Here is an 11,769-nt window from a genome sequence, read left to right as displayed (position 1 = left end):
AAATTAAAAATTCAGTGTTTCAGGATGTTTAGTAGTATAATTCGGAGATCGATGATAAATTGATGGTCAACTCAAGTCAACTGTTGTTCTAGATTATAGTCAACTCAACTGCTGTTACTACATTGATTCTAGTCATTAACTAACTACATCCTGAATTAAAGAATAAATATAACTTGAAATAGAGTATCGTATAAGGAATGACAATCCATGCCGACAAATCGAGTTAATACTTGGACTAAATTTACATTTTATTTAAATACTAGTAATATTTTATATAATATTACACACTCAAATATACATTATTGATCAAATTTAAACAATAGACAATAAATTATTCTCATGTAATAATCTTTATCTCAAATGTCGTAGACATAAATAGATTGCAAAGTACAGTTCGTTGGTACTTAATGACTTGAGTAATGTATTGAATTATTTAGACCTATAAATATTATTGCTCAACCTTTTATATATGAAACATAAACTTATTACAAATCCACTAGAATAAACAAAGAAAACTTAGTACAACCAATGGCAATGCTTAAAATTAAAGACCTGATAGGTTAAACAGAAAACTAATTCATCTGCCTCCGGATGCACTAAATCAGCAGAATACAAGTTTAAATATATAAATATATATATATATATTCTATAAATATATATATTCTATAAACTAGGTACGAAAAGAATTGAGAAACGCAGAGTATCCAACTCATTGCGGTACACAACCACAAGCCCTGAGAAATGTGATCTAATATAGGAACCTACAATTTTTGTTTATGGAAAATATAAAAGGAAGAATAGACAGCAACTAGTCTGCGCCCCAGAACCAAAAATGACAATCCTAATAGAATTAATCCCCATGGCCTTCTAAACAGCAGAAAAATAATGAGATAAAGCTAATAATATGTAATACTAATGTTGTACTGTGGACGTACTCTGAAGTATATATTATCAGCTAATGCAAAAGTTGCTCACTCTGCAGAGGTTTTCTTGTTTGGTCCAAAAACGAACGTAAGCAGTGACTCCTTGATCGGTAGCAGTTCAGGGAACTCGGTACTCAACTTTGATGCGTCCAACTCGTTGTTGCTTCGAGGGGCTACAATCACCTTGGCTTGCTCCTCAAGATTAAAGTTTTGCCACTTGAAATCAGGGTCAATGTATTTTTGGTACATCTCAAGAATCTCATTATGGCTTACAACTCCAGGATTTGTGAAGTTCCAAATGCCCCTCAGGTTCCGCTTCGCCATCTCTATGGAAATGGGTAGAAGTTCATCCAAGATAGTCATACTGTTTGGAATGTTAACCACCTTGTTGTAACGAGTAATCTTGGTGATGAAGTTCCGAGGGTTGTTCAGATCCGATGATATAGGCATTCGAACTCTCAGGGTGCAGACATTGTCATATTCTCTCAGAAGCTCTTCAACCTGGTGGCAAACAAATTAACAGTTAGTACTATTAATGTCAATTAACTTCTAAAAGGGGAAAAAGGGCAGATAGAGATTGCAGATAAAATTACCATGGCCTTTGTTTTGGAATAATATGAACCAATGAAATTTGGTTTGTCCTCTTCTTTGAATCCTATGCCAGAACCTTCTGGATGAGCAGCATCATACTCAAAAATACACCCAGTGGCATAATTCATCAGTAGGAGGCCTTGTTCTCTACAAACATCTGCTATGGTCAAGGTTCCAGCCACATTGGCACGAATCACTTCTGGCTTATGGGATTCACACCAATCGACATTGGGTCTACCAGTCACACCTGCAGCATTGAATACATGGGTTGGTTTGACATTCTGAATATCTGCCAAGAGTGATGCCCGATCTTCGAGGCGCCCTTTTCCATATTCAAATGGAATCCCTTGTTTCTCACATAACTTCCCAAGTAGACCACCTATCCAACCAGTTCGACCATAGATCAAAAATTTCAATGGGGGTTTACGAGGAGAGTTGGTGCTTTTTGTAGGTGGAACCAACATCCGAGTATTACTTGAGACATAAGATTCAGATTTGTCCTCTTCAGACCCATCAAAATGTCTCTCGATTCCACCGGGCATCATTAGCATTCTTGGATGAGGAAGCAGGGCCCCTGAAACATCGCCCCACCATTCAGGATTCTTGGTGTACCATTCAATAGTCTTCTTTAATCCCTCGTCCCACGTAGTCCTTTCCGACCATCCCAAGTTTGTTAGCTTCTGATCATCCAAGAAGTACCTCTGGTCATTGAAAGGTCTGTTTTCCACAAACTGAATGCATGTCTCTGAATCAACTGAGAAAAGCCTGCAGATATCCTTGGCCACATCAATAACCCTCCTTTCCTTCTTTGTTCCAATATTATAAACATGTCCAACCTCTCCTTTGTGAAGAATGACTTCAAAAGCCTCAGCAACATCCTCGCAGTATAAATAGCTCCTCACATTAGAGCCATCTCCGTGAATTGGAAGCTGTTTCCCCCTCATAGCTAGGAGGATGAACTTTGGAATCAACTTTTCAGGAAATTGGTTAGGACCATACACATTGTTTCCACGGGTGGTTATCACAGGTAATCCATAAGATCTTCCATATGCCATAACAAGCATTTCAGCTCCAGCTTTTGTCGCAGAGTAAGGATTTGTTGGTAGGAGCTGAGAAGCTTCATGATTTCCAACAACAGCATCCTCATCAGTCTCCCCATAGACCTCATCAGTGCTTACATGAATGAACCTCCTGATCTGGCCAGTGACTTTGCATGCTTCTAGAAGGACATGAGTACCATAGATGTTGTTCTTGGTGAACTCAAAACTATTACCGAAGGAATTATCGACATGGGTCTGAGCGGCAAAATGCATTATGGTGTCAATTTTCTCTGTGATTAAAAGAAAGTTGACAAGATCAGCACTGCCAATGTCCCCCTTAACAAACTTGAAATTTGGCGATGATCTCGAGGGGAGAAGATTTTTCAAATTTGAGCAGTAATCAAGCTTGTCAAGGACAACAATCTTGTAGTCAGGGTAACTGCGGATGAGCCGATTGGCAACATGGGAAGCAATGAACCCTGCAGCCCCAGTTATGAGGATGTTCTTTGGCGTATATGTAGCCATGTCAACGCAATTTCTGAGAAAATGTAAGAAACATAACGTTAGACAATATAACAGCTTGTATCAAGATGTGCATTAACAAGAGACAGGGTTGACCAAATATTTCGACTTGGATTCAACATTTCAATTTCAAAGTGAAAGCAATGTAAAAGCAAAAACTGGGGACAATAACGTAATCAAAACCCTTAAGAAAACAGTAAACCGCATCTGGTAGTCAAAAATTCCAGAATAGTTTTTCTATTAAAATATTATATAACCAGTCATATCTTCATACGGTTCACAAGATTTAGATACTCGAAATGTCAAATTATGTAGACACTGCATGACAAATTGCTTAAAGGACTAACTCATCAACATCTAAAAAGTACATCTCATAAAGCCTAGTTCTTTATTTAGCTCAATCCCAATTAATCATTATAGCAGGAGACAAAAGACAAGACACGAATTCAGTACAAACGAAAAGATAAAAATCATCCCAAGCCACCTACCCACTACAAAACAGAAAACATCAGATCCTTGAAAATTTTAAATCCCATAAAGAAATTCAAAACCCCATTTGCAAAGCACAACAAGATCTGACTCTCACCGTGAAATCCAATTTCTTATTCAAAATGGCACAATCCGGATCCAGATCAACAACAACAAAAAAAAATGTACTGAATGATTTAAAACATAAAATAGCACACACCAAATGCAAAATTCAACCCACTATATCATAGATCTAGCATCATTTACGAAACCCGTATCAAAGTTAACTTCAAATAAGACACTAAAACACATCCAAACGCTCAGAAACGAAATTCAGAAAATAGATCAAGCGATGTACTTACAAAATTGACGAAGATCAAAATGGATCAACCCCAGATTGGGAGAAACAGCAGAGAAAAAAAATCTCAAATGATTATCTAGATATTCTAGATTCAGACAGAGAAATGAATGAGAAATTCAGAGAAAAATCAGAGACTGATTGCAGCGAGAGGGAAAATGGTGATGCGATATATATACGCCTCCGTTTTTTTTATTTTTTTATTTTTTTTCAAAAAGAAAATTAGTGAGACAGTTAAGGAGAACCGTGTGAAGATTTGAAATGACAAAAATACCCTTCTATTGGGAGTCATTTTACATATTTACACGGTTTGTGGGTCCGGGTGAAATGGGTAGGTTGGGAGCAACGAAAATTCCTTTTTCTTAGCGCACGGTCCTCGCGGCGCGCCGCTACCCGCTGAAGCACGTGCCATCACGTGAGATTTTTTTTTTTTTAATATGTAAAGAGGAAATATGAGGAGTGTTTCTTAAATAAGAGGTTCATATTTCAATTTGAAATTGGTGATTTCTTATCAATCTAGCTAATTTTGTTCCACTATTTCAATCTAATTTTTTTATAGCCACTATTTTATATTTTTTTGTCTATAAAAGAAAAAGGAAATAAAAAATTATTGAGTTTTTTGGTGTGTAATTGAAATTTATCAGAACTCTAAAAAAAAATCAGAGGATAATATTTTTGTTATTGTATTTCCTATCTTGAAATTGGAAAAAGGAAATTATTTTATTTTATTCCAATGCTTAATTCCTTTGTTTTAAAATAAGAAGAAAATCTAACTTAATTATTTATTTACTAATGTGCTTACAAAATTTGCATAGTTGATGATATAATTAAATTAATTACAAATCAAAAATATATTTTTTTAATAAACAAATCAATAATAATTGGTATGCAAACTTAATTTTGGATTTCACTTTTAGATATTTGGGGGGTTTATAATTTTTGGGTAAAAATATATAATTTTATTTTATGTCCTTGTGTGATCATAATAATCTATTTATCATGATTTTCAAATATATATTTATATGTCACTATAAATAACTAACAATATTTGCTAAATCAATAGTTAATTAGTACTCAAATATATATTAAATATATATATAATGATATGATTGGATGATAATTTAATGGTTAGTTTGTTTATTTAGATGTAAAAAAACTATGGTGTATAATTAGAATTAAGTAATTCTATTACAATAATAATTGTAAATTATGAGTATTTATTCACTTTTAAAAAAAAAATTTGTTTCTTGGTCAATCATTCTCTATTTCAAAAAAAAAATACCATAAAAAAAAAAACTACAGGATCATTTTTTATTTATTTATATAGCGAATCTTATTAGGCAAAAACAACAATAAACATATAAATATTATTATTAGTGTTTTATATGTAAGTAATATAATTTAATTTTTTCCCAGATTGGGGCGATAGTTCACACTGGCCTTGCCTATGTGTGGTTTGCCCCTATATATAAATATAAATTTTCAATGGACAAAAAATATAGGAATTTACTTTTTTTTTTTTTTAGGATAGAATTTATTTGTGTTTTTATAAAGTGTTATTATGATATTTTTTTTAATAATGTTTACATGGTACTTTGTATTTAAAATTATACATATTTAAAACCCTAGACTTAGATTTAATAAAAAAAATGATCAATATGATGAAACTGTTATAAATTATATATAATTAAGTAATTAAATTTAAATTTAAATTTAAATTTAGAACTCATATAATTGAGAGTAATTTGATTAAATTAGTAAATATTTATTAATTAAATTTGAGTATTAAACACAAAATATATACGATTTCAAATTACAAAATATTAAATAAGTATTATTGTAAATACTATCTACCAAAACAATATTTTACAAAAATACAAGAGCTAAATGACTACCTAATCTATACAGAAATGTGAACTTATTAATTCATAGCCGTCATTTCTATTGAAAGATAAATTACGTTTATAAATTTTCAAAGTAAGCTAGTGTTATTTTTAAAAAAAAAAACATTTAGACTATTTAAAAATATATAGGAAAATCTTGTCTTTATTATCTAATATCTAACTATTATAAAAGTACAATGAAGTCTTGATATTGCATGACATTTTTAACTATCATACCGATATGTTTGAAAGTAATTGTGTATGATAATGTGTGTTTAGATGTGAAATTGTAATTATTTTTGAATTCTTATTATTATATTTAGCAAAAATAGTTAATAATTACACAGAAAAATAATCTTATGTGATAAATACTATTTAAAATTGATAGTATTTAATAATTACATAGTGTAATTACACCCAATTTTCATGGGAGCTGTGAGAATTTGAGAGTGTAATTAAGACATTTCAATTACCTCTAATTACATAAAAACTGTGTAATTACATGGTTAGACAAATATACAAAATCAAATAATTATTCTAAATTACATCTGATTCCAATTATATGATGGCTTTCCAAATACACTCTAGTAGAAAAATATTAAATCCGATACTAATTTAACTTTTCTAATTTGGCTTTCTCCATCAATATTCTTTAAATTTATATGGACGAATATATAGATCAAGTCTAACACTAACTCTCTCTTATCTTTTTAATAGTATTTAAGCTTTTTAACCGACATTCTTTTTTGCCTTTATAAAAGTAATGTGATAAAAAAGATTGACATAGTGATAGTAGCAATATTCAATAAGAAAACTACTAAAAGGAAATGGTTATAGTGATAATAAGTTTTACTAATCATAAATGATAAGAAAGTTTAAAAGTTAATCTAACTTTTTTTATGGCTATTATTATATGCAACTTTCTTTGCTAACATGTAGCACATGCATGAAATGATGAAATCGTAGCCATATGCATGCATTGTTGTCACAAAAACACAAGAGATCTAATCTATAACATTAGTCGGTGTTTAAAGTTTGCCCTTTTATTCAAGCTGTACTTGTAAAAGTTGTCACGTGAGGATGGGGTTATCGAATTCATTATTTTGAGAATGTTGTTATTTATTACAACAACAAAAAGTTTATTTGCGTCAATTTTATATGTGAAGCGGAATTTCATGACGCAAATCAAGCTGGCATTTATGTCATAAGAGCACTGCCACAAATGTCAGATTTGTGACAGTGCCCAACTGACGCAAATGCTATATAAAAAAAGATGCTATGAACCGCGACCCGGTGTACCCAGCCACCCTATGCGACCCCAGCCCCCTATACCCAGTCCCCAGCCAACCACCTCTCAACCCCCACGACCCCAACCACCCTCATGACCCCTGCGAACCCAGTTGCAGAAAAAAATCAAGAGGAGAGTTTTTAGGTTTTGGTTTTTTAAACAATAATCTTCAAAATAAAAATCTATACAAAAATTTTTTTTAAAAAAATTATGTATAAGGTTCATAAACATATTATATTCATCAATTTAAACTTAAAATTAAAAATAAATTAAAAAAACTTACCAAAATGGGTTGAGAAATTCGGAGGCATCGTTGGTTGGGAGAAAACCTAAGTTTTCGAATTTGAGAGAATAAGGGGCTCGGGGATGTACGATGGCTGGGATTTGTAACTAGCATGTTTTGCTTAATCGTTTGCGCCAGTGCCCCACTAACGCAAACACACCATTAGCATCAGTGGGCAACTGACGCAAACGGTGCATTAACGGCGTCAGTTGGCTACTGGCAAATGCCCCTACATTTGTGGCAGTGCTCAATTACTATAAATGGTGATTCAGCGTCAGTCAATTGTGTTGACTGACACAAAAGATGTATTTTGGTGTAGTGATTTGACACCTTAAGATGTTCAACACCATATAAGATGACACTCTATAGTTAGCTAATAATAACTCATAATATTTATTAAATTCAAATATGTGGAACCTGATATTTGATTGCAACAATAATAGTATAACACATCATTGTGCTGTTGGACACCACTGATGTCCTTTAGCATTTATTTTTAGAAAGCACATCACTTGAGACACACGTCACTAATGAATACTATAAAGAATATTCATTTTAGTACATATATATAGGGGGTTTCTTTGGTAGGGCTCTTTGTGTTTCTCAACCTTTGAACAGTTTTCGGCGTGATTTTTTTTTATGACCGTGTATATTGTAGTTATTTAGAGAATCCTGCAAATTTTCAGAAAATTCCGAATAATTTACAGTACCGAAAACAGATTATTGCATACGTGACTAATTTTTTTATGCGCGTGAAAAATAACATGTTTGAACTTAGTTTTCGGCACTGTAAATTATTCAGAATTTTCTGAAAATTTGCAGGATGCTCTAAATAACTACAATATACACGGTCATAAAAAAAATCGCGCCGAAAACTGTTCAAAGGTTGAGAAACATAAAAAAAACCCTACGGTAAGGCTCTTATAAGCCCTACCAAAAAATTACCCTATATATATAATTCAAAATTTATTTGGTTTTTATAATGATACGTGTTTCTTCCTAGAACCTCACAAAAAATTATAAAAAATAATGGCAATAATAGTATTAATTGAATTGATAGCAATTTATATTATTCCTCATTAGGTGTCGTAGTTGCTGCTTGTGCCACTTATCAATTTATTGTGTTGTCCTAATAATAATGTATACTATTTGCCTATCTGTCATTTTATTTTATTGTGTCATTGATAATATTGACTCAAATTATGAGATTACATATTAATAATAAAAAAATAATGGTGATCACACATTATAAATACATATATAATAAAGAGAAACCTTCATTTATTTCCTGGAAAGTGTGTTGTTGATAAATGTGTTTTCTTTTGATGTAACACTTTCAAAATAATAATAATAATAATAATAACAATAATAATAATAATAATAATCTATTTGATGTAACAATTTAACAAATTGGTTTGTAATGTAATAACAACACATGAATGAATGAATAAAGGGTCACAGATATACATATCTGTGATTATAGGTGGGCCACTTTAAAGAAACAAGTAAGCTTTTGATGCTTAAGTTTTACCATTTTTAATAGCCGATTCAAAAAAAGTAAAAATTTGTTGGAGATATATATTTATTATGTAGTTTTTTTTTTCTTTTGGAAATCTCTCGTGATTTAGTAAAATTATCTTTTTGACAAACACAGACATCAGACTTGAACATTGCAATTTTTTTTTCTAAAGGGACAAAATATCAAATATTGGTAAAAATGAAAAGTAAAAGACTAGAAAGAAAACACTTCATTAATTTTGAATGTGAAGTGCTAATTGGGTAATATTTATTGGAGAATTGCTAAGGGTGACCGGTGGTGCCGAACACCACAAAGAGTTAGTGTATTGTTATTGGTGTAATTTAATATCGAGTCTCGCATATTTAAATTTAATAAATATTATGAGCAAATAGTGGTCCACGCCAATAAAAAAGTAGTACTTTAGGTAAAGCAATTGTCGTTGCTCCTGCACCTATTAATTTATAAACGTCCTTACCTATGAAAAAAATTTACTAGTTGATATAGAGTCAAATTTGTTGAAATTCTTGACTTTGGAGACCTAATTCGGTAAGATTCTGTAAAATAGCGAGCAGTTCCTCCAAGACTGTTTTTCCTTGATGGAGGTAAGTTGCAATGTCTTGAATCCTCCAATCTAGTTGGAGCAAGATATCACTAACTAATTATAAAATATTAAACATAGCATAGATTGAATAAGTTTAGTTCATATTATAAAAAATGGAAATTCTTACAAATGAGTCATTTGAATGATGAACAAATAAAGAGGCAGTTACTCAAATAAAATGCGATTAACATCCAACCATTGCGTCTTAGTACTTATCGGTTGTAGAATAAATCTCTTTCTTGTTCCTATTAACTTTCTTGTTCCTATTAACTCATAGGTCGTTGGACACTTAAGGTTCCTCTATTTATTGGTCCATTCCTCGAGGAAAGGAAGGAGAAATGAAAGTGATGAGTGGCAACTGTGACCAGGTCAACACTTTTTATTTTTTATATATTAATGACTTGGTGGGCTTGCCAAAAATGAAGCCAAACAAACCACAATAATTCAGTGCAGTGCAGTAAAAGGGTGGTGATATAGACAGGATCCACTACCAAGGCCTAATTTTTAGACAAGTTAGGTGGCTCATTAATGTTTTCAATTTTTTTTTCTTTATATATTTTGGATTTTTCATTTTTTTATTATAAAATATTTGATACACGATATTCAATTTGAGATATTATTGACTCAATTTACTTGTATCTAAGACATTTGGTATGGGTAGGGGTGGCAATTTGGGTCACGACACGATGACACGACACGACACGATTAAGGTAAACACGAACACGACACGTTTAATAATCGTGTCGTGTTCGTGTTTGAGTTTTTGACACGTTTAATAATCGTGTCGTGTTCGTGTTTACCTTAATCGTGTCGTGTCATAATCGTGTCGACCCATTTAATAATCGTGTCGTGTCATAATCGTGTCAGACACGATAACACGAATACTTTACATAGGTTTTCTGATTTTTTCATATAATTATGATTAATCGTGTCATAATCGTGTTATCGTGTTCGTGTCGTGTTGACCCGTTTAATAATCGTGTCGTGTTCGTGTTCGTATTTTTGACACGTTTAATAATCGTGTCGTGTTCGTGTTTACCTTAATCGTGTCGTGTCGACACGAATCTGACACGTTTACACGAATTGTCACCCTTAGGTATGGGTCTTGTTTGTTAGGAATAAGAATGTTAACTCATGTTTACTAAATTTATTTTTAATGGTTTGGGGTTTGTGTTTTTAAGTGGGTCTTTGAGACTAATTTTAACTACTTTAATCACTTGAGTTTCACATTATTTTAATCTAAATCTCATCTAACTCTACTCCCCCAAACCCAAACTTCTTACCAAACACCTCCTTCTGCTCCTTCGTACATTAATTTTTTTTTTTTTTTTTAAATTCTGTTTTTTATGATTACCAGCTTAATTATTCAAATTAAATAATTAATTGCTGAACTGTTATAAAAATGTTTAAACGGACACAGAGGCTGTTTGAACAGAAACCAGATATGTTTAAACAGTTTATTACCAGAAGATAAAAACGGAAATCAAATTAAATAGTTACCAGATATTCAATTTGAGATATTCTTTACATTTACTTGTTTCTAAAAGAATTTCTAAGATTGGTTAGTTTAAAATGGCTATATTTTAAAATTATAACTCAAATGTAATAAAATGGTTCTCCATCAAATGGGCTATTCTAATTTTTTTTAGCTTAATACATTATTCACTAGTTACATGTAGAAACAACTATTCACTCATAAATATTTTATTATTTTTTTTCTAACTTTTCTATATATATATATTTGATATTAGGAATAATGTTATATGGTTTTAGTAATTATTTTAAAACTTATATACATATTATTATTTTATATTTTGTTATAATTATTATATTGAGAATTATTTTTAAATTTTGTATTAATTTGTATTTTATTTATTTTGGAATAATCTAAAATAAAGTATAATTATATTTTGATATTATATAGGGATAAATATCATAAATATTAAAAGATATAAAAATACTATTGATAATGAAAGAAAAAAATTTAAATGAATAAAAAAATATATTTAAATGATATAGAGAAAAAATAGAGAAGCTGATGTATGGTGTAATGTAAAAGTTAGATGTAAAATAGATAAAGTAGTGTTTTGATGAAGTATTTTAAAAGATAGAGAAGAACATCTAATGGGAGTGCTCTAAAAGCACTAGATCGAAGATGTAAAATGTCTAATTTTTTATAATATAGAGAAAAAATTATCAAATAATCTTTTAATAAATTATGTAAAGTTATATTTTTTTACCTAAATAAATAGTGTTTCAGTATATGTAGTGAAACACTATTTATCAAGCTATA

At 31.0% G+C, this 11,769-nt stretch overlaps 1 protein-coding gene across 1 annotated transcript; it reads right to left on the bottom strand.

The window, feature by feature from the left end:
• Positions 1–429: 429 nt before the first annotated feature.
• LOC133794094 (trifunctional UDP-glucose 4,6-dehydratase/UDP-4-keto-6-deoxy-D-glucose 3,5-epimerase/UDP-4-keto-L-rhamnose-reductase RHM1) lies at positions 430–4,065 on the bottom strand. Its single transcript, XM_062231280.1, has 3 exons — positions 3,907–4,065; positions 1,517–3,092; positions 430–1,424 (listed from the first exon to the last, which is right to left on the bottom strand). Exons 2-3 carry the CDS (start codon positions 3,077–3,079, stop codon positions 972–974), a joined length of 2,016 nt encoding a protein of 671 aa, XP_062087264.1. The 5' UTR covers positions 3,080–3,092; positions 3,907–4,065; the 3' UTR covers positions 430–971.
• Positions 4,066–11,769: the final 7,704 nt, after the last annotated feature.

The sequence above is a fragment of the Humulus lupulus genome, chromosome 8 (assembly GCF_963169125.1).
Source record: "Humulus lupulus chromosome 8, drHumLupu1.1, whole genome shotgun sequence".
Taxonomy (NCBI): domain Eukaryota; kingdom Viridiplantae; phylum Streptophyta; class Magnoliopsida; order Rosales; family Cannabaceae; genus Humulus; species Humulus lupulus.
The sequence above is the reverse complement of the archived record's forward strand: the minus strand, read 5'-3'. Positions and strand labels throughout refer to the sequence as shown.

What these genes read in the sequence shown, in the direction of transcription:
- LOC133794094 (XM_062231280.1), bottom strand. Translation starts at nt 3,079, where the DNA reads ATGGCTACATATACGCCAAAGAACATCCTCATAACTGGGGCTGCAGGG. An exon ending in ATTCCAAAACAAAGGCCATG is followed by an intron (nt 1,425 to 1,516) that starts GTAATTTTATCT and finishes GTTTGCCACCAG; the next exon opens with GTTGAAGAGCTTCTGAGAGA.